The sequence below is a fragment of the Pongo abelii genome, chromosome 2 (genome assembly GCF_028885655.2).
Source record: "Pongo abelii isolate AG06213 chromosome 2, NHGRI_mPonAbe1-v2.0_pri, whole genome shotgun sequence".
NCBI classification, from domain to species: domain Eukaryota; kingdom Metazoa; phylum Chordata; class Mammalia; order Primates; family Hominidae; genus Pongo; species Pongo abelii.
In genome coordinates this window covers 194,830,032-194,854,499 of record NC_085928.1, presented here as the reverse complement: position 1 = coordinate 194,854,499, position 24,468 = coordinate 194,830,032, and the positions used below count along the sequence as shown (strand labels likewise).

The 24,468-nt window shown below is 36.7% G+C and overlaps 1 protein-coding gene across 3 annotated transcripts in view; it reads right to left on the bottom strand.

The window, feature by feature from the left end:
• VPS8 (VPS8 subunit of CORVET complex) overlaps positions 1 to 24,468 on the bottom strand; it is a 236,563-nt gene that overhangs the window by 198,853 nt on the left and 13,242 nt on the right. For all 3 annotated transcript variants that reach the window (XM_024244828.3, XM_054553099.2, XM_054553100.2), the window contains exons 3-9: positions 23,524 to 23,592; positions 16,899 to 17,029; positions 15,114 to 15,207; positions 11,108 to 11,140; positions 10,103 to 10,157; positions 882 to 1,006; positions 28 to 114 (exon numbers count right to left, since the gene is read on the bottom strand). In XM_024244828.3, the coding sequence (XP_024100596.3) occupies positions 28 to 114; positions 882 to 1,006; positions 10,103 to 10,157; positions 11,108 to 11,140; positions 15,114 to 15,207; positions 16,899 to 17,029; positions 23,524 to 23,592 (594 nt within the window). The remainder of the gene's footprint in view (positions 1 to 27; positions 115 to 881; positions 1,007 to 10,102; positions 10,158 to 11,107; positions 11,141 to 15,113; positions 15,208 to 16,898; positions 17,030 to 23,523; positions 23,593 to 24,468) is intronic.

Genomic DNA, 24,468 nt, shown 5'->3' with positions numbered 1-24,468 from the left:
ATTAGAAAAAGAAAATAAAGCTCTTACCTTGATATGCAATATTGCTGTTCCTGGAGGATGAGCATCTGTTATTGATCTTAGAAGTTTTCCACTGGCCAAATCCCACATGGTGATCTATAAGACAACTAAGTGCTTTAAAAACAAATTTATTGCTCTTTTTTTGGACTTAAGTATCCTGCCTTCTGGCTGGAATAATCTATTCCTTGACTATAAACATTGCAGGCAAAGAACTATAAAGTTAAAACATACCTAAAGGTTGCAGATCCATTAAAGCATAGAGCCTTTATTCGATCTTCATTTACCCCTCATCCTGCCCACCCTACTTTTCCCTTTAGATTTTAAATGTTGTTCTCATACTGAGAGACAAAAGATATTTCTCTAATAAGTCAATCTGTTTAGCACTGGTAAAAAGTATCGGAAAGGCTTACTGCCAAACTAGCTAGTGATGTATGAATCAGAAGATGAAAAAAACCATAACCTAATGCCAGTTTCAGAAGAAGAAAGAAATGCAAAAATCGTTATCCAGGAACACAGAATCTTTCTAAAAAGCAGCCTCCATTATTTACATGACTGTAAGGAAGTACATTTTATATAACATCCCTGGTTGGTTTACAAAAATTATTTACTCAAACAGACACATGAACTAGGATATAAAAAATTACAGACTCTGGGTCAGTCGATAATTATGTAAAATTTTGAACAAGACAAAACTCAGATTCAGCAATCTCTGGTTAGCTCTACAAGATTCAGCAATCTCTGGTTAGCTCTACAAACATATTACTTCGTAACACATATTTTGGTCTTTGATCTAAGATATAAGTTTTTTTAAATTGATCTTATTTTAACATTGTCTTATGAATTAAAGGAGGTTCATATCTTACCTGTCCTTTAGCAAAGCCACAAAGAAGTCTTGAGCAATCATTGTTGATACTGAGGGCAGAGATAGCGCCATACTGACCTCCAACACTAGTGCTACCCAGACAGAGTCGCAAAGCTTGATTCTGATCTAAAGAAAGCAGTTTTTAAAGTCAAGTGAAGGAAATGCAAGAGAGTGAATACATCTAGTACAGGCATGCTTTCAAAGACTTGGGAGGTGACAAGAATCAAAAGCAGCAGACAATGAAGTCACATTCATTTTTAAATACATTTATTGAGCAACTAGCAGATGCTGGGCGTTGAATTAGACACTTAAAAATACAGGAAAAAAAGGCCAGGTGTGGTGGCTCATGCCTGTAATCCCAGCATTTTGGAAGGCTGAGGTGGGTGGATCACCTGAGGTCAGGAGCTCGAGACCAGCCTGGCCAACATGGTGAAACCCCATCTCTACTAAAAATACAAAAATTAGCTGGGCATGGTGGCCCACGCCTGTAGTCTCAGCTACTCGAGAGGCTGAGGCACAAGAATCACTTAAACTCAGGAGGCAGAGGTTGCCGTCAGCTGAGATCACACTACTGTACTCCAGCCTGCACAACAGAGTGAGACACGGTCTCAAAAAAAAAAAAAAAAAAAAAAAGATCTACAAGGAAACATAATAAAAAATGCTAACGATAAGCCAAAAAATCCACATGTAATCTGTATCTCCTTAAACAAACTGTCATCTGTCTCATCCTAGAATTGTATTTCTTACTATTTTTAAGATGCAAAATTATGGGGAATACCATCGTCTTTTAAATTAACTATAAAACTTCAAAACTCAAGAAATTTAATTTAGAATTTGGCTGAAATTTACATTCATATTATCCATAAAGAAAATTTACTAAGCAAATTAACAGTGCAAATTACAGAGTAAACATTTAAACGACTTCAGAAAATTATTTCAAACATCAAAATTTGATATGCTAAAAGTGGCTAGGCATGGTGTCACACCTGTAATCCCAGCACTTTGGGAGGCTCAGGAAGGGAGGGTCACTTGAGGTTAGGAGTTCAAGACCAGCCTGGCCAACACAGTGAAACTCCATCTCCACTAATATAAAAAATATAGCCGGGCGTGGTGGTGGGCACCTGTAATCCCAGCTACTTGGGAGGCTGAGGCAGGAGAATTGCTTGAACCCAGGAGGCAAAGGTTGCAGTGAACCGAGATCATGCCACTGCACTCCAGCTTGGGCGACAGAGAAAGACTCCGTCTCAAAAAAAAAAAAAAAAAAAAAAAAAAGCTAAAAGCAAGCAATTCAAATATCTATTACATTAAGTTTGCTAAGGGTGATAAGGGCGAGGATCTTGCCTTAATCACCTCTGATTTCTCCAGGAGGCACTCAAATATTTATTAAATTCTGTTATCTAATAATTAAAAGAAATTTCTCTAGGGTTTCTCCTAGGCAATGCTTATTTTGTCTAGAGTTCATTATTATACCCATTGAAAACAATGAAATTAAAAATTTAAATGTCAGAATGCATGCCTACAAAATTTAACTATTTAGGAAAAAGTAAAAAACACCATTATTTCCACACCTTGGAGTTTTCTCAACTTCTCCAGCACTGTTTGTGTCTCCCTTAATTATCTACATGTGAATTTTGGGTATGTCTTACTTCCCCTATTACACTATGACCTTTCTGAGGGCTAAGATCATGAGTGAATTAACACTCCCAAAGCACCTTGCTTAATGCCTTGCGCTTAGAAGGCATCTGACAATCATCTGAATAGCCTTCACACTTGCCAATTCTCCTTCTATAAAAGTAAATCTAGTTATCAGACACAGTCATTCATTCTCAGGTCTAGGGAATAATATTAGGTCAGTCCTTTTGCCCATTCAGAGTGAATACTGTAAGAGTACTTTTCTGTGCTCATAAACTGACTTAAATAGTAATCCCTCCTTCCCAAAAAAGAGTTCTGAAACAATGAGTGTAACTACATAGCACATAGAAAATACTCGATTTTTTTCAATCATTTTGGATTTTAGCCTTCCAAGGTGAACACTAAAAAGAAATAAAACTCATAAATATACAAGGTCTGATGTATTTTAAAAGTTACTGTCTTTATTTACATCTAGAATTTTACAACTACAGATATTTTTCAATACATCCTGACTGTTCTCCTCCTTACAATTTTTTCACCCTTCCTTGATTTAATCCAAATTATAAAACTTCCCTTTATTCTGTAATTTTCCTGACTCTAAATATAACATCACATTTTATTTTGCTCTTCCAAAACTACCTACCTAAAATAATGTTTTGCATGATCCTTATTTCATCAGAGCCACCCTGTATAGTTAGTGGATTCTCCACATACCTTAATTTGCAAACTGTCATGATATGATGGTTGGGCAACAGTATTCCATATATACCTCTACTCTGGGTCACATGTATAGGTAGCAGATGGACTGAAAGTAAGAGGACAAAGATAGAGCTGGTATGAAATTTCATACCCTGGAGTTTGGACCGCTTGCCTTCCAGGCACAGAGCGATGTCTAAGCAGCATACTGCGAAGATCCTTTGTAGTCCCTGCTTTGAGATCCAAACTTCACAGAGTTCTGATTCACCAATACTTAAAGACTCTTACTACTACTTTCTAATTTAACAACGTTCATACTTTAAATTGGACTATTTCAGGCACAGGAAGTATGAGCAGGAGAACTGAGGATATGATAACAAAGAGAATAAGGGTGCCATGAAGAGGAAATAGAAAAGAGTGGCAATGGACGAAATGAGGGAAGGAAAAGGACATAACTTCTAGATTAAAAACAAACATGACTGTGCTTTCCTGACTGTTGTTCCCACATACAATCAACTAGCTAAGACAGGGAAGTAAATTATCAATCTTAGCCATTCCTGCAATATGGATTAAATTTACAGCCCACAAATCTGTTAATGGAAACATTCTCAACTTTTTTCTGGATTTTTTACAATATATTTGTTGTTTTTATAATGTTCCTTTAGAAGGTATCATGACTATGAAACCAGATACCTGGATTTTAATTCCACCCCTGCCCCACAGATAGTTACAAGCCTTACAACTACAGCATGTCTTGGTAATTTTAGGAATGTTTCTTAAATTCACTTAGCCTCCCTATCTTCATTTGTAAAATGTAGAAAATGCCCATTATCTCACTGTGTTGCTAAGTGTAAGTAAAGTAAGATAATGCACAAAGGAACCAATTCAGTGTCCCCTGAATATTACTAAGTGCTCATCACAAACTAATTTATAGATTACATTCATATATACACTCAAAAAAACAGCAGTGATGGTGACAGACATGATGGACAGTATAACAAATGGAATCTACTTTGACTCCATATTATTTATCAAACTCTTATTGGTATCTTCAAACATTTTTTTTTTTGAGACGGAGTTTTGCTCTTGTTGCCCAGGCTGGAGTGCAATGGCACGATCTTGGCTCACTGCAACCTCTGCTTCCCGAGTTCAAGCTATTCTCCCGCCTCAGCCTCCTGAGTAGCTGGGATTACAGGCATGCATCAACATGCCCAGCTAATTTTGTATTTTTAGTAGAGACAGGGTTTCTCCATGTTAGTCAGACTGGTCTCGAACTCCCGACCTTAGGTGATCCGCCCGCCTCAGCCTCCCAAAGTGCTGGGATTACAGGCTTGAGCCACCGTGCCTCTTCATACATTCTATCCTTATAGTACCATGTTAACAAACTTGCTGTTACATAATTTAGACTAAATTCAGAAAAGGCAGAATTTCTGTGGAAAGAAGAAAGCAGTCGTATTGAAGAGGTTTCTCCTGCTAGAGTAACTAAACATTCTGTAGTCCAGAAAATTCTGGACAATTTGGATATTTGACCAAAATAAACATAAAACCTCTTCAAAACACTTAAATTCCACGGATACATGTAAAGAACAAAATGACCTGGACAGAAGGTGAAAATGAGAGCCACTCCAGGTTACTCTTGATTTCATGAATTTAAAAGGAAAAATTCTATTCTCCTCCTCCCCTCTGAAGTCTCCTTTGTCTACAGTTGGGAAAAGTTATTAAATTAACAGTATATCTAATTTCATTTACAAAGTCACATAAAGGTATAGTTGGTTAGTACTGTCAAATTTGTGTTTTAAAAAAATTGCAGGGGTCTTAATAATGGTTACCCTGGCAAGAAACATGAAATGAGACTATCACCTTTCTTATAAACTTCACTGAGTTGACAAAGAGTTTTGCCTATGAAAAATTAGAAAATCATCAAATGGCACAAATGCAAGGAATTACTGTTTATGACAGTAATATAGCTTACCAATTAATTTAGATAACTTGAAGGCCAAATATCACAAACAGCAAATCTATTTGGCATTGCCCTGAATTATATCTGTATCTTTTATTAGTATGTCTTTCAAAGTACACTTTGCTTAGAGTAGATCTCCTCAGCATATTCTGGACTTAAGAATAATATGCTGAATAGCAAAGAAAAGTCACAAATAATGTACAAAGTCTGTAATAGCCCTAAAATCTAAATTTGACATACTTCAAGAATTTCTGTTAACTCTTTCCATATACCAAAATTAGCCCAATCCTCTATTTCTCAAAGAAGGAAATACCTACATCCTAGCAGGAATCCAATTTAATTGTGTGTGTGGAACTCTACCTTTATTGGCCAATATTCACTATTCTTTAATACTATTCTTTTCTTATTTTTTATTTTTTTGCGAGTCTCACTCTGTCACCTAGGCTGGAGTGCAGTGGCACGATCTCGGCTCACTGCAGCCTCCACCTCCTGAGCAATTCTCTCGCCTCAGCCTCTCAAGTAGCTGGGATTACAGGCAAGTGCCACCACACCTGGCTAATTTTTGTATTTTTAGTAGAGAGGGGTTTCACCATGTTGGCCAGGCTGGTCTCGAACTCCTGACCTCAAGTGATCTGCCCACCTCAGCCTCCCAAAGTGCTGGGATTACAAGCATGAGCCACCACATCCAGCCTTTTCTTATCCTTTATTCACACTAAAATATTCTCTAGGACCAAGGGAGAAAAGATCTAATCAGGAAACATTTTTCATCGATGATCATAAAACAACAGAAGCACTTTTACCTGATCACCATCAAACCAACTCACAGAATTCAAGTTCTCCTTCCCTCTGTAAGGCTTACTGACTGAAGCCAGGGCATACTGAATCCCCATGGCTAGTTGGATATCTTCCAGAATGCTGATGCTTACTATAAGTCAGCTGTATTCATTCCCAAGCCTGTTCATGCCATTGTAATGTTACTGTACTTTAAAACTTAAACAGTAAATAAACCAGTGAAACAGAGTGAAAAAGAGCTGTTGTTTCCATGAACATTAAATGGGATGATTTAGAAAAACTTGGTAAAGATGAGTTTCTACAAAAACTGTCACAAAATAAGGTGTTCATAACAGGAAAAGATTGAAAGTTTTGTTAAAATCTAGGATTTTGCACACATTGATTGATTCACAGGTGCTTAAGCTTTTACCTTATTTTTAAAATTTAAAATGGCAAATTTTGCATGACCCATTAATGACAAAGTTTATGCCAAAAAAGATACTTCAGGACTCCAAGTGGCAAATACAAACTCAAAGAAAAGGTTTGAGACTACATCAAAAGATCAAAGGAAAAATGAAAATGTATATATTTTCAGTTAAAACATCGAAGGTATATATATACTTATAGTTTTTCACAATTTCCTGCTTAACTAATTTTTCAATTAGCTGGCTTTTTTTCAATAAGCATTTCATAAGAGGACATTGACTATAATTGGTAGCATTCTCTTCCAACATTAAAAAGACCAAAAGAAAAGAAAACATTCATGCAAACTAGAATTACTTACTATACCTTTTCCTTTTGAATCCATGAAGAAAAGATCAACAGAGAGAAAGAAAAGCAAGAAATCAGTTCAAAAGTTCGAAGAAAAGGCAGGTAAAAAACTTCAAGAATATAAGTGACAAGCTTTAGTTATCTGTGGGAATGATACTAAATTTGATTAAGTGATGCCTCTAGCATTTATGATTATGCTCAGCTATGGATTATGGGAAAAAGTCCATAATACTCTCATTAGAGCAAAGCAAGTAAATCCATGTTTAAGTTAGATAAAAACAAAACTAATTTCAAAAAGATAATCTACTAAAGTACACTAATAACCAAAAAAAAAAGAGGAAAACTAAGGACCCTGGGATGGGGAAACATCTTTATTAAGATTTGAACTTTTGAGACTCTGTATAAGGTAAGTACCAACATATTTTTTTAAACGCTATATGCCTATAATTACTTAAGAAGAGGCAATAAACATCAGTTTTCAAGAAACTTATAATGGTTTCTATCTTAATGACCTGGGCCTCTGTTTCAAAGGGAAACATTTAGTACTTAAACAAGTATAGCTCTTCCTGCTACACTTTCTCCTATGATCAACACAGATGTTTAACAGAGGTAAGATCTAACCCAGGCCTCTAGACACTTTATAGTATTATTACTCTGCCATTTGTTCCCAGGCTTTCAAGCATATTTTAATCCATTTGTTAAAACACATTGTCCAAACATCTGATTCCTATAAACAGTAATGAATAAAATTTATTAGCTACACTATTAATACCCAAAGCACAACCAGAATATTATGATTCTTTCTCAAAATGTTCACTTTGACATACTTTCTTTTCTGTGAGACTGTAATGAAAGATTATTTCTCCATATCTACAAGAAAGCTGCTGGCGTCTAAAAAAAAAAAAATCAGGAACCAGGCCCAAGGAAATTAAAAAGACAGTATCAAAAGACAATGTTCTCTTTTCCTCTGTTAGTTTTTATTTGTAAAGTATTCATTTTAATTTGTTTGCAGTAAGCTATACTTGAGTTTGATTATAAGCAGTCACATATTCTTATAACATTGACAAGAAAGGGATGTTAAAGCAGATAGAGGTGAGGAGAAGTGAGTACTGGTAAGTGGGAACAAAAAATCAACATGCAATCTGCTGACAAATGTATGCATTATAATCTATTCTCATTCACCTTAGTTCTTTTATTCTTTTCTTCCTATGTTAGAATTTGCCTCCTTTTCTCTCAGGATAGCAGAATTGCTTAGAATAGTGGAAATACACTTATATAGGATTCAGCATTCCTCAATGAACTTGGCTGAACTTGGCTCTGTGCATGTCACTTAACCTCTCTGATCCTCAACAGCCTCAGATGTAAAATAAGGGGACTGAACTAAATGACCTCATAAGATTCTTTCCCAAAATTCTATTTATCTAACATTAATTATGCCCCACAGGAAGACCACCATTCTGAACACCTGATAGGAGAGCAGGCTGACAGAACTTTTCTAGAGGGCCATTAGATAATACATATCAAAAGTCCTTAATGTTCATCTCCTAATCCAAGCAATTCCACTTTTAGGAATATCTGTCCTAAAAAAGTAATCATGGACACAGAAATATAGTAACAAAGATGTTCATCACAGTACTATATGTTTACAAACAACTTAAATGTCTTATAGTAGGAAATGATTAAGTAAATTAGGAAGAATCCATTTAATACAATACTATGTAGCCATTAAAAATGATGTTACAGACAAAATATATAACTGCATGGAAAGATATTCATTAAAATAAAAAGCAGTTTACAAATTAACATGATCCCATTTGAGGGTGTATAGATACCCATATACAGGTACAGAAAAAAAGACTAAAAGGTTACATACAAAAATGTTAGGGATTATTAATACATGGCAGGATTTGGTATATCTTCAACTTTTTGCTCATCTATATTTTCTATATTTTCTACTATGAATATATATCAACTATATAGGTTTTAAAAGTCCTTTTCAATCAATTCTAAATTCCTTCAAGGGAATTATAATTTTTTCTACTCTTCTGGTCCCCAAACAATAAAACTCTTATTTAAATCAATAACCTTTGAAAAGACTAGGTTTTACAATTACATTTTAAAAAGCTTTTGTCATAATACAAAATTTATAATAGTAAGTCAAATCATTCAAAACCAACAGAAAATAACTAGTTATCCACTTCTATGGTAAATAAGGATGCAAGGCCCCACAGAAATCAAATTGTGGTTCTGCTATTCAGTATTCTCAGGTAATCCATATAAAAGTCTGTAGATTCCTTACTAAATACAGTGTCTCAAGTCTCTCATTTAAGGGAGATGAAACGACTTAATATCCAGAAGAGAACACCAAAAATGACCCCCCCCAAAAAAACTAATAGTTTTTTATTTATTATCATTATTATTATTATTATTTTGAGACAGAGTCTCACTGTGTTGCCCAGGCTGGAGTGCTGTGGCACAATCTTGGCTCACTGCAACCTCCGCCTCCTGGGTTCATGCGATTCTCCTGCCTCAGGCTTCCGAGTAGCTGGGATTACAGGCGCCCACCACCACGCCCAGTTAATTTTATTTTATTTATTTATTTTTTCAGTAGAGACGGGGTTTCACCATGTTGGCCAGGCTGGTCTCAAACTCCTGACCTCAGGTGATCCACCTGCCTCGGCCTCCCAAAGTGCTAGGATTACAGGCATGAGCCACCGTGCCCGGCCACAAAAATCTAACAGTTTTTAAATTGAAAAAGAACAAAATATTCTACTCATACATTGAATTCAAAAGCAAAGAAGGTTAATGAAACTATAGTCATTTAGTCTCAGGTAGAAAAAAATGAGAAAATACAACTATCTTCTACTATACAAATAAAACTAGTTCTCTTTCAACCAAGAAAGCAACGCGGTTACAGGCCAAAAAAAATTCAGTTTAGAGTGATTTACAATGGAAATTTTAAAAAAAAGCTTATTGTCAGTGAGAGCTCCTGAAAATTACTGAGAAAGCCTGTTTTCCTGAAGATCTTTTAGAATACCCATTAATGGAACGTGATTCAGAATCAAAAATCCCCACCACCAACAACCGGAGGCAGACAAGATGATAACCCAAGGTTCCCTTCAACTTTATTCTTTTTGTCTAGGTTTGCATAGAGATCAATAGATACGATAGCTTATAAATTCATGAAGAAGAAAATAAACTTGCAATAAGCAGCAAAACAAAGCTGTGAGGCAAATAATTTTTAGCTATAAAAATATTGACTGCTACTTTTCAAGTTTTTCTGGTTTTGTTCAAGAAAATCAAGTACACTATATAAACTGTGATTAAAGGACATTATAAAACCCAAAAGGACACTTAATATTTAAAAGCAGGAAAGCACTTAAAAAATTTACCAAATATTAAAGCCAATCCATGAGATGTACCCACTGCTATCAGACTGGACACTGCCTGAAAACAAAAGGGAAGATTACATTTTAAGATATTACATTAAGAATCTTGAAATAATCAGAGCTGAATTTGTTGGCCTTCCTTCCTCTAGGCACCAGATGACATACAAACTATTGTAAATAAGAAGAATTTCATCCAGGAGGCAAAACGGGAAATGAAACTCAGGACATTTTATTTCTGAGAATCCTTTTAAATTTACTCTAGGGGTAACACTATCAAAATATCATATGTTCAACATTATAGGCAATAACATGCCACTTAGCTTCCTCTAAAGCAACTTTCGAATAAAAAATTAGGAATCCAGGCAAAGTAAGAGGCACTTATGCTACCCAACTTAGAGCTTCCTACAAGGCGTGGGGAAGAGATGAGAACACACTTCCCTAGTTTATCCACAGGGACCTAAAGGCATCCAAAGTGTTCAAAACTCACCCACTTCCTTACCAAAGACTGACTAAAAGGAAAGCTAAAAAGGCACTGGAGGAAGACAAGAAGAGAGAGTACCAGCGTGCTTTCAATATCCCCTAGTTCTCTACAATACTGCAACAGAGTTTATTTGGCAAGCCTGGCAATGGAATCCAGAGCTGTTAAATGTACTATTTTCCACAAAGTGATCCTATCAAATGATGCTTTCCACTCCTTGTGGAAGGGGAGCCAAATCACAGAAGAAGCAAATTTACTTGGGCAGGGTGGTACCACAAACAAATAAACCTGGAGAAGGCTAATATTACTCCATTATCTGCTTCTCAAACAAAAGCCTAAAAAGTAACAAAAAATTAGGAAAAAAGAAAGCATTCAACATGGATAAATGTTAAAACTGATTACTGGCAGTATAATGACTTATGAATTTATTACCATAATAACTTATGTAATATTTTGAACAATGTAATGATAAATCTAAGAAAACCCAATCAAATAGAAAGCTTACCTTTAAAAAGTTAAAGTATACTTACAATTGCTGTAGGCAAGCCAGCATCTACTTTGTCCTAAATGAAATTTTAAAGAAAGTATTTGAAAAATATTCTCATTTTAAAACAGAAAATGGTATATGGCTCTTGCTTTACATATGCTTGTTCCAAATCAATTTAGATTAGAGGTGGAACCTTTATTTTTGCCCCCAACTAAGAGAAATTACAAAAGCTATATATATCAACAAAATACAAAGGGCATGAAAGGGGATTGTTTTATTTTACTAAGTATATAAGTGCCTTTACTAAGTAAGATGCCTCAGGGAGGGTACTGATTATAATGGAAATGCAAAGGAAAAAGAGGAAAGATGTTCCATTTTCTATACTTGAATAAACTATAAGCACTATGGGGTCAAAATGGTAGGAGTACATAAAGATTTGAGAAAAGTAAACATGTTAAAGATGTTTCTACTACTAAGTAGGACTTTCCTATCTAGCAATTACCTAATAACCTCTAAATAAACCCCAACAGGATATATTAAGTCAGTTCTCAAGCGTAAGAAATTAAAACATAAAGAAGTGGTAGTCCCAGCTCCTTACCGATAACTATATGGCATTCAAAAAGTCACCTAACTTTTCTGAACATTAGTCTCCTCATCTGTTCAAAGAAATAGCAAATACTGCCCTGTTTACCTCAGTGAGCTGTCCTGAGGATCAAATTAAATGTGAAGAATCAAATAAATACGTAAGAGTATCAATTCTATGCTCACATAGCTTTAAATAACCCTAAGAGTTTGTAGTGATACAGTATTGTAGCAGCAAAGAGCTTGCGTATACAGATATTACACTACTTGATTCTCAGACCTAGAGAGATGTATGGAACAGGCAATGTTATTCTGATTTTCCAGATTTTAAAAACAGACATTTCCAAGAGTTTAACTGACTTGACAAAGGGTACTCAGTAAGTGGCAGAACTATGTCTCAAACTCAGAGCTTCCAAATCCCAGGACAGGCTCCTTGTATCACTTATACATCTTCTTTTCTATGTCTGTCCTTGTCAGTGTGGTCAATTATTATCATTTCTCAGAAGGCAGACTCTACAGACTCTATTTAACCAACTCTGTAGAGCTTCCTGGGCACTCACTTAAACTTACTCCAGTACATGGAAACAGAAGAAAAAAGCAATGAGCAAGGCTGCTACACACAATGCTCTGGATAGCAGCATCTGTCCAACTTTGCATGTATATATCTGTGTGTCAAACATGCCTAACATAACACTCGACAATTAAGAAGCATGTAATACATAGTTGATAAATGACTGATTTGCATCTAGACAGGGAAAGAGAAATGGGACAGCAGATGAAGGTCAAAAACTCTAGTAAGACCTCACTTAATGTTGTCAGTAAGTTCTTAGAAACTGACTTTAAGCAAAACAACTTAAACCAATTGTTTTTTCTTCATTAACATTATATCAAAATGACATTGAACAAAATGATGTTATTCGAAGGTCTGTTCTACATTCAAAATAGAACCTGAATAATGGAATCAGAAGTCACCTGACTTCAAAAGCTAAAAACAACACAGATATTTGGAAGCATTGTAGAGATTACAGAATTTCAGTACTGGTGTTGCAATATCTGAGGGTAGTGGGTCTCAAAAGCCAAAATGCATGGGAATCACCTGGGATGCCTGTATGCCTGGGATTCTGTAGGTTTGGGGTGAGCCCCAGGAATCTGCAATTTAATCAGTACCCTAGGAGATTCTTATAAAGTGGACGCATTTTGAAAAAAACACTACACTAAGCTATCTCTAGTATTTTAAAGTTGATCATAAAAATAATGAAGATCCTTAAAAAAAAAAAGTTACTTTGAATTATTTTAAAGTATAGTCACGTGTCATACTACTTTGAAAAGGATCCCAAATTAAAAAATGAGCTTCACAACTGCAAAAATTTCATCTCTCCAAGTGTTTTCCATGCATGAATCCCAAAACTGTGATCAAGGCCCAAAACAGCCCTAATAACATCACTAACCACATGGCTGAAGGCGCTATTGAGCAATTATTCAGGGAGAAATATCCAAAAATATAACTAGCTTTACATGTTAATAAACCAACCATCACAGAAAAGCATGCAATTTAAATTGAGCTGGTAATCCAAAAATAGGAAGGCACCGTATGATGACTGTCACAGGAAAGGCAGTTTTCATTTTAACATACCAAAGGAGCTCAGCCATAGCAATCAAATAAAAACAGAATGCAAACACTCTGGGATTTATTAGAATTTCCCCTCCTCTTCAAGGGGAAGGAGAAACCCTTTTAAATAACAGATTTATCTAATCATTGTTCAGTGTCTGAGTTTTAGCTCAGTCTCCATTATTCAAAATATTTTTAAAACTGCACAGGTGGGTCAAATGACTGTTCTGGTTCATCTTGATTTTGAAAGGAATGAATTTCATCACCTACATAAGGATTAAATTCAGAAAACGTCATGGAAATGTAATCCTCAACAGGTGGTTCCCATTCTAGCAAATATGAGTTACTCTCCACCTAAAAGAGGAGGAACTATTGCCCAGGTTTCCTCCATTGCTTGAGCATCTCTCTATTTAAATTCACTTCATGATATATGAGCTAGGTCAGGATACCCCAATTGTTATAGTAAATACTTTTTTTTGTTTGTTTGTTATTTGCACTAAGGGCTTTTTCTGATAAACTTGAACATTGAAGTGCAATTGTGGTATCTTGTAATTCTGTATCAATCTCTCACCCTCTTGAAAAATCTAAACTTGGCTGGATGAGGTGGCTCACGCCTGTAATCCTAGCACTTTGGGAGGCTGAGGCGGGCAGATCACAAGGTCAGGAGATCGAGACCATCCTGGCTAATAGGTTGAAACCCTGTCTCTACTAAAACTACAAAAAATTAGCCAGGCACTGTGGCAGGCGCCTGTAGTCCCAGCTACTGGGGAGGCTGAGGCAGGAGAATGACATGAATCTGGGAGGTGGAGCTTGCAGTGAGCCGAGGTCGTGCCACTGCACTCCAGCCTGGGCGACAGAGTGAGACTCCGTCTCAAAATAAAAAAAAAAAAAAAGAAAGATCCAAACTTTTATTTCTTGTCCAACTTGGATATGCAAAATGCCAATTAAATGCCCCAAAAAGAACATAAAAACACATTAAACTTCCTGGAGTATAAATCTGTCATTATCATTATATACAGAATCTATACATTGTACTCAGAAAACCAAAATTGAAAGACTACATAAAACTATGGGCTTTGAGGTCAAAAGAAAAGTCTGATAGTGTCAAACGAAAAGTTCTGCTGTCTATGGACCATTAAATATCGTTTACATTAACCCAGTGCTCTACATAATTTTCAATAAAGGCCACAGATACTCTGTTCCAGCCATTTTACACACTGACCACGTTCACCAATGCCACCTCCATTTCACAATAGAGGCACTACACTTGAAGCCAGAAACCCCAATTTTGAATAAATGCCTTGCTACTTCCTAACAGAATGATCTAAGACAAGTTAATATCACCTTCCTGAGCCTATCTTCTCATTTGTAAAATAGAATACAGCTTTACCTAGTTTCCAAGTTGTAAGAATAAACGAAATAAGGGACATGAAAATACTTTTGTGAATTATAAAAAAAATCATTCAGTTGTAAAAGATTCTGATCAATCATTTCTCCATATGAAAAGAGAAAAAAAAAAAACAAGCACACAATCTCAACAAATACACAAGACGGCAACTAAACTGAAAGGAATTTAAAGAAAAGGCAAATAGTATTTATTTTAGGCTTGCTGCCGTATTTCATTTAGGCACAGCCTAGACTCTGAGCAGAACTTTATTTTCATGGCTGTGCTAATTTCTGTCAAGACGTGTAGCCACGTCTCATAAGTCAAAAATCATCACACAAAAACCATGAAAGCCAGATTCTATTTTTCTTAAGCCTCGGGCCAAGAGAAGTGCTGTATTTTGTTTTATGCTCATTCCTACTTCATTACGCCATTGCAGGTTACAAAGTTGAGGGAAAAGAACAAAATACTTACAGCTGCAGACACTATCTGGGCAGAAATTCCCTTCAAAAGTGAATGGCGCATAACTGATCCATGAAGTGAAAAAGAATCAGGTAATTTCTTCTTCCTAAAAAAAAAAAAAAAAGAAAAACATTTAAAAACAGACAAAAATAGTGAAAAGGCGAGGTCCCAAAGCTTTGAAAGAAAACACACATGCACAAAAAGCAGAAGACAACATTGTATGTAATTTGTTAAATCTGTTTTTAAAAGAGGTATGACGGATCTAACAATCCCATCTTAAAATGTATTAAACCCGCCTTGAACCTCAAAGAAGCACAAGCAGGAAAATGAATCAAATCACCATTCCTTTCTCACGATTCAAACTCCTCCATGCCCACCTTAGGGAATGTGGCAGTAGGTTCTCATGTTCTCCAGAAGGCTGCCTACAGAGCTCTCCTCTGGCCTGCAAGTCCACATTACCCTACTGCCTTCTTACCCTTGCTCACCTTTCCTGTGCTGCTGCTTCTCCTATGACCACCCTCTCATTCTTCAACCGCCTCCTCAAATTCCCCCTCTACTCATCCTCATACAAAAAGTAACTTTTAAACTTTTACCCAACATTACTGAGCACCTCTGTATCACTGGAAGTATGCTCTGGGAATACAAAAATAAAGTCACAGTTATTACTGTCAAGGATCTCATAGCTGAGGGGCTGAGAAGTAACTCTAAAGGATAAATGTTATACTAGAAATATGAATTAAGTGCCATATAAATGCAAATGAAGAACAGTTTAATTCTGTTTATTTGGGGGACATTAGGGATAGCTATAGAAAAGAGAAGATGACTAATTTGACCTTGATGGATGACTAGGAGTTTGTCAGGCAAAAAGCACGGGCAGAAATATGAAGATGTAAAGGTGTACTGTGTGTCTGGGGTACACATACAGAAAAGGTACAGACTAGGAGGGCTGAAGTGTGAGTGCTTAGAGATCAGGTCAAAACAGCAAGCGTGGCCCAGACTGATGCCATGCAGAGGAGTTCTGACTTAATTTTGTAGGCGACAAGATGACACCATATCTTTTAAGCAGGTAGTGACCAGATCATCAAAAACATTTAAGTTATCTATTTGAAGGACACATTGTTGAACAGGTTAACATATCCAGCAACAGCCCCTATCCCATAAGAGATAACCTAAAGAAAAGAGCATTGACACAGGCAAAATCAAAGAAGAAAAACAGATCACTTTATCAATATTAAAGTTACACGTGAATTCAATAATGTATTTATAGTATGATTCCTCCACTTCTCTTTCCTTTTCACAGTCTCTCCAAGAACTTGGAAGGTGAAAAGCAGCCTAAATTTAAGTTATTTAGGGTTAGAAGTCCTTTTCCCTAATTTTTAATCGTCTTTGTGATTCTCTGAACTCACTCCAAGAGAATGAAGGAAGGCTGATCTTAGAGAACGCAGATGACAGGGAGGTGCGGGAGGGTGCGCAGAACAGTAGGGCAGTGAACCAAGCTGCATGTTTCCACCACAGACACTGTGCCAGGTTTAATCTGTGCTTCCTCCAAGGGCTCTCCTGCTTCCAGAAGTCCCTGGCTATCATTATGGCTTCCTACCGAGAGTTCAGACTGTGGTCATAGCACCCACCCTTTTACATTCTTCCTTAACGGTACCAAAATTTTCAAAATATTATATCCCTTCTACTTCCCATGCAAGGCTTCAACAGACCATATTGTACTTTAAAAAGTACAATATTTACATTTGAAACAATTGAATACTTCAACTGTAAGCAAGTATGATTGACATGAATACCTACCTTTTTAAGTTGGTCCTGTCACCACTATCTGAGCTTGCCACAGATGAAGTATCATAGGAGTGAGAATCAATAGTATCAATGTTTAACAATGTAGGATCCTCAAGAACAAAAGACTCATCTTCATCATCAGTCTAAATTGGAAGAAGATAAATCAATACATTCAAAATCCAAATACTCTATGAAATGAGTCAGGCATTAATGGGTTTCTCCAGGGCACACAAGTACTTATTTCTGCTTTTCACCTCTATTCCATGCATTCTTATTGACCAGAAAGAAACCATACAGAATTACTAGTATTAAATTCTAGATAGCTATTTCTCTCTACAAAGAAGTCACCCCAAAAACTTCTTTCGTGTAGCAGGAAGAAGCAGGAGCAGTTATGCAGATTACTGTTAGCTGTAGAATATTTCTTAAAAATCAAGCTTTTACAGATGATTTAGCAGTTAACTAACAGCCAATGGCTAATTTGAAGAAAACAAACAGCATCTGACTATAAACAGTCTACTATAAAAAAAAATGACAAGTAGACAGCAGAAAGGCATTCTGGGTAGGAAACAGTGCAGAAAGGCATTCTGGGTAGGAAACAGCGCAGAAAGACACAGTGATTTCACAATACAGATTTTGTCCATGGGAAAAGTAGTAGTCCAAAATGTCTGGAGGATATAAGCAGAAGTTGGAGATGACCCTAGAAAGATAAGCTGGTACCCAAACCATAAAAAGCCTTATATTCCATTACACTAGATGGCAGCAGGGCCCATGTCTATCTTGTTCATCATTGTACCTCTAGTGCCTAGTATAATGCCTGACACATAACCAGTACTCATTTAATGAATATTTAGTATATTATATATAGCAGACAGTGGGAAGGCAACTGACATTTTTAAGAAGTGGAAAGACATGATGGGAACCATGTTTTAAAAAGATAAATGGGGCAGTATGAAGAATGGATGAGGGGAGACAAGAAGACTTTAAGGACCAGTAAGAGGGCTATTGCACTATCAAGGAAAAACGGGAGATCCCAACCTAAGAAGCTGCAGAAGAGGTCAACAGAGGGAATGATAAAACACATTACGGAGAAAAAATCAAACGTCTCTGGTTACCATTGAAATGGGGGGTTGAGTAGGGGTACGGATGGGAGGAGAGGTACGGGAGAAGTCAAAGAAGAGTACAAGGTTTCCACCTTCTACAACCGGTAAAAGGTGACTCTACTCACTGAAATTAGAAAGTAGACAAATGGCAGAAAAAGCAGGATGAGGAACTTGACTTTGCACAAGTTGATTCTGAGTGACAAACATCAGAGAACGATGTCTCACCATCTCTTTCAGCTGCACTACCTTCTGCCTTACCATTTCCAATCAATGTACTTGAGAGATTAATGTCTACTCACTACCTCAATCCACTCATTACAAGCTCCTACCGACCTTGCTGGTGCTACTAGCCAAATCCACTGGCCTGCTTTCTGTTAGCACGTTCTTGTCCTCCAGGCATCATTTAACCCTGTTGACCATTCCCTGTCACCCAGGCCGGTGTGCAGTAGCACAATCACAGCTCACTGCAGCCTCAAATTCCTGGACTCAAGCAATCTTCCACTCCAGCCTCCAAGAAGCTGGGACTACAGGTGCATGCCACCACACCTGGCTCATTCACTACATCTCGAAGCTTTCTTTTCCTTTAGTTTTCAGTACATCTCTCCTTCCTGGTTCTCCGCTAACTTATGTGTCCTCCTATTAGTCACATGCTAGCTTCTTCTCAGCTCAACCTTTAAATACGATTGTCCCCCAGGATTATATTCTAAGCTATCTTCTTCTCTTCCTACTTCATGGACTTCCTATTTGAGTAAGCTCGTCCATATCTATAGCTTTAAGAACCATGTTATCTAATGATTCCAAAATCTGTGTCTTTAGCATCAACATTTCTCAAGGTTTAGGTCCAAATTTACCACTGCTTTCCAGGTATCTCTACACATAGGTCTTCTAAAAAGAGGGTTAGGACTGGCAATAAGACATTATGTTGCTTGAGTGCTATAAAGATTGGAACGATTGCTGTAGGAAAAGGGAAGGAAATAATTCAGAAATAAATACAGCAGCATCAAGATCTTAAACAAGAGAGTCAATCAAAATGTTATTTGATTTTCTTAAAAAGCCTGGGGACACAATTAAAGAAAATGGATCAGATGAATTAAGCCAGGCTTACAGGATAAGTGAAAGAAAAAGTGAAGGGAAAAAAACAAGTGAAGATGTCAAGACTGAATTTAAAACTACTGCTACACAGTAAAAGTATCAATTATCCCCAAACTGATGTGAAAAAAACTGCACAATCCTTTCAAATTTCAGCTGATTTGTGTGTGTGTATATGTGTGTGTATGTGTGAACTGATAAACTAATTCTAAAACTTACATGAAAATGCAAAAAAAAAAAACAAGAAATAAGGCAATCTTGAAGAATAACATCAAAGCTGGAAGATTTTAAACTACCAGATATCAAGACCTATTATAAAGTTTCGATCACTAGAATGTGAGATCGAGGCAAGTATGGACACACCAATGGACTCAGATCCACACATATATGATCACCTGATTTATAACAAAGGTGACACCAGATGAGAATACTCTTTTTAGTACATGGTGCTGGCTCATAGCTCACACTATCACACCCAAAAAAAATTCCAGATGAATTACAGATCTACATATGAAAGGAACAACAATGAAGATTTTAAAACAAAATAGGGTAACATCATCATAACATTGGAATTGCAAAAATTTTCTTAAATAGGACACACACACACACACAAATGGAAAATTTTAATAAGCTGAACTATATTAAGAAGTTGTGCTCCTCAAAAGAAACCATTAATAGAGTGAAAAGGTAATGTACAGAAAGAAAGAAGATACAATATGTACATCAAATAAAGGGCTTGCATTAGCATATATAAAGAACTCCTATAAATCACTTAAAAAATAAAACAACAGAAGTGGGCTAATTATATGAAAAGGCAATTCACAAAAGAGATATTCAAACAGTCAAAACCTATGTCAAAGTACCCAATTTCATTAGTCTTTAGGGAAATTCAAATTAAAATCATGATGTGATAGCACTACACATCTGTTAAGAATGAAAGTGAAAAAGACAGAAAAATTCAAAAGTTTACAAGGATATAGTAATCAGAAATCTCATATACTGTTGCTGGAAGTGTATATCAATGCCACCACTTTCAAAAACGGTGCCAATATATACTAAAGCTGAATATAACTATACCTGATCACCCACTAATTCCCCTCCTAGGTATATGCCCAACAGAAATGTGTATAAAGCTGGGCACAGGGGCTCATGCCTGTAATCCCAGCACTTTGGGGGGCCAAGGCAGACAGATCACCTGAGGTCAGGAGTTTGAGACCAGCCTGGCCAACATAGCAAAACCCCGTCTCTACTAAAAATACAAAAAACTTTGCCACATGTGGTGGTGCATGCCGGTAATCCCACCTACTCGGGAGGCTGAGGCACGAGAATCACTTGAACCCAGGAGGAGGAGGTTGCAGTGAGCCCTGATCGCGCCACTGCACTCCAGCCTGGGTGATAGAGTGAGACTCTTGTCTCAAAAAAAAAACAAAATGAAAACAGATAAAAACCAGAAATGTGTGTAAGTATGTACATGCCAAAACACATGAATAAGAAAATTTACAGCAGCACTCTTCATGGTAGTCAGAAATTAGAAACTACACAAATACCTATCAACAGTAGAATGAATAAAGGTATATTCACAAGGAATTTTACACAGCAATGTGAACAAATCTAAAAACATAATATTAAGGGAAAGAAGTCAGAAACAGAAGAGTACACATTATATAATTCCATTTATATAAAGTTCAAAGCAGGCAAACTAATCAATGCTGGTAGAAGTTAGAGTAGTAATTACCCTGGGTTTGGGTACTAAAGGGACACAAGATGAGCTTCTGGGGTACTAGTAATGTTCTGCTGCTTTATCTAGATTCTGGTTACATAGGTTGTTCAGTTTGTTAACATTCACCACACTGTACACTTATGATTTGTGCACCTTCCTCTATGTATGATATACTTCAATGAAAAGTATATGTATACATATACTTCAATGAAAAGCCAGAATTTCAAAAGAAATTTCTGGCTGCACAATCCAAAAGCAGGATTGAAGTAAACCTAGGACTATATTCAGAGACTGGGAGATTAGAAAGGGTCAAAGACGTGGTCTTAAAGAGGCCAAAAACAGTTTCAATGGAAGGGAACAGGAGAAAAAGGTTATAGTTAAAAAATGGAATTTCAAAATTAAAAATCTCAGAAGAAGCATAGTTTCGAAGGATGGCAATACCTAGTAACATTCTTTCATGCCCTAAATTCTGAGATCTAGGATGTCTCAGTAATCTCTAAATTTCTACTTTAAAAAGTATCGGCCAGGGACGGTGGCTCATGCCTGCAATCCCAGAACTTTGGGAGGCCGAGGCCGGCAGATCACTTGAGGTCAGGAGTTTGAGACCAGCCTGGCCAACATGGTGAAACTCCATCTCTACTAAAAATACAAAAATCAGCTGGGCATGGTGGCGGGCACCTGTAATCCCAGCTACTCGGGAGGCTGAGGCATGAGAATCGCTTGAGCCTGGGAGGTGGAGGTTGCAGTGAGCCAATATCATGCCATTGCACTACAGCCTGGGCGACGGAGTGAGACTCCATCTCAAAACAATCAAACAAACAAAAACAAACAAAAAAACTTGGATGTCCATTTCTTCCCAGTCTCCTTTAAGGTTGATATTAATGAACATTATAGAATATATGCATCCACATATCCTGAGAAAAGGTCTTACTTATGTTTTCTACTTCGGCCCTTTTCATTTTTCCTTCACTTTTCTTTAGTACTCCCCACAGCCCCCTTATAGTCTTCATAATGGTCTACAATTTGAACTATGTTTTCTTCCACTTACGACTTGCCTGGTTCCCTGGAGGTGTAAAGCCTGGCCAGTTCCCAGCCTCATTTCCCTCTCAAGCACAGAGATAGTCATATTGCACTTTATAACCCCAACATCTAACACCATGACCCAAATACACTAGGCACTCAAACTACTATTGAGGATGATAACAGTGTTATCTTCTTAGTAAACCACTAATGACTATACTTACCGTTACTCATAGATAAAAAAGTTGTTGTGCAGGAACAGTTTTCCTTCATTATGAACCACAGCTCATTCGCATGAGCATTATTTTCTTTGCTGATATTATATAATAATTTACAAACAAGGCCTTATACACAGTCCTCTAAGATTATTTTTATTTTACACTTAATTGAAATGAGGATGCAATTAAGGCCATTTTAACAAAACTGACTAAAATTAATCTTCTCACCTCTAAATGAAAGATTTCCTCTATATTAGAAAGTAAATAAAGGACATTTCACTGTAACAGAATATTCTTTCATGGACCAAAGCCTTCTTTGTCAAAACTAAAAATGCTTAAGTCTTCACACAGAACATATAGAACACTTCTGAAGTTAAAACACATTCAAAGTTAAAATACACTCAAAGTAACAGCAACATCAAACTGATATAAAACATAGAAATAAAAGCCTTACAAGAAAAATAAAACACATAATTGACAGAGAAAGTAGTTTGCATCCTATAAAGCGCTGCCTATCACCCTCATAGTATAGGCAAAGAAATAAGAAAGACAGAGGCCCAACTCACTCGGAGCTTTGGTATACGTGGGCCTTTCTGTCAGGGAACTTTTGGATCTTTATCTTTTGGAAAACATAACTGTGGATTTGAAATAGATTTATACATTGCAAGATCTTTCTCAAATTAGAAGCTAAAACCTCCAAGGGAAGTCCCAAGCAAGTTTTTAAAAAATGAAGAAGACTGAGTTGAAGGGTTGTCAGCAGATGCAGGGTACATAAAACAGGCGTGCTTCACCAACCATGTACTCTCACAGAGCCCCTTTAGAAAGCCTTTGATCTCCCAATTCAGAAAAGAATAACACCATTTCAAAACTCTGAAAAACTTTTCATTAGAAATGGTATTCATAAGATAAACTATAAAAGATTAGTTTTCTTCATGTAGAAGAGTGATGAAGCTTATTATAAGGTTGCAAGATGTTCTTTAGTGTCAGAGGACAAGCTATTTGAATATCAGTGGTAGAGAAAACTTAACCATTAGCAACACATAATACAAACCTCAAAAGTGACATAAATTTTGCATCTCAATTCACTTAATAAAATATATTTTAAAGTCTGCCAAGTATTAGGCATTGTTCTGGGCACAGAGACTCTAAAGATGAACAAGAGATGGTTTATGCCCTTGAGAAGCTCACAATCTAGACTACTGCTGTCCAAGAGAACTTTCTGTGATGATGGAAATACTCTTTATCTATGCTGTCCCCTAGCCACATAGTAGCCACTAGCCACACGTAGCTATTGAGCACTTGAAATGTGCCTTGTGCAGCCAAGGAATTAAATTTTTATTTGATTATAATTAATTTAAATTTTAAACTGACACACACGACTACTGGCTACCCTACTGGATAGTGCGCATCTAGGTGCATGTATGATAACTAATCCAAAAAGTATTAAGATTAATGCCACAAAATGACAGTAATCATTAATATTCACTTACCTCATTTAGTATGCTTTCCAGTGTTGGAGGAGTATCAACTTGAGGAATATCAAACTCCTTGTCATCAATCTAAATAAAGAAAAAAATAATGCTCACAAAATGATGCCTTTCCGCTTATAATTGTGAGGGGTTTTAGTTGATTAAAACCACCATCAATTAAAAGACAAACTTACCACCAAAATGATCGACTCAAAAATCCATAGTAATAATCAAGTCAAGACTACAGAGTGGTTTCCTTTCCTATCTACACATTCAGTTACTATCAAGGACATATATGCACTAACTGCACTATCCTGACAGCCCTTTCCAGAACACTTTTTTTTTTTGAGACAGAGTCTTGCTGTGATGCCCAGGCTGGAGTGCAATGGTGTGATCTCAGCTCACTGCAACCTCCACCTCCCGGGTTCAAGCAATTCTGCCTCAGCCCCCCGAGGAGCTAGGAATACAGGCACGTGCCACTACATGCAGCTAATCTTTTTTGTATTTTTAGTAGAGATGGGGTTTCACCATAAAGCCAGGCTGGTCTCGGACTCCTGACCTCAAGTGATCCACCCATCTCAGCCTCACAAAGTGCTGGAATTACAGGTGTGAGCCACCACGCCCGGCCTACTTTCCAGAAAACTTCTGTTGAAAGACTTTTGCATCTGCTTTCTTAAACATGACAAAACAACATCTAAGAAAACCCCTAATTTTCTAAGTTTAGACATAAGTCATAAGCAATAAGCAAAAGTCTGACATCAATTTCTTAGTTATTTCATAAATTATGGTGAGAGATAATTAGGTCAAGCAACATGTTATTCTCATACTCACAGAAACCCATTAACATAATATTAACTCAAAGGGAGGAAAAAAATGCTGTGCAAGATAAGGAAACTACCACTGGCTCTGTGACTTTGAGAAGTCATTTACATAGCTGCATGCCAGCGTCTTCATCTATACAGTGGA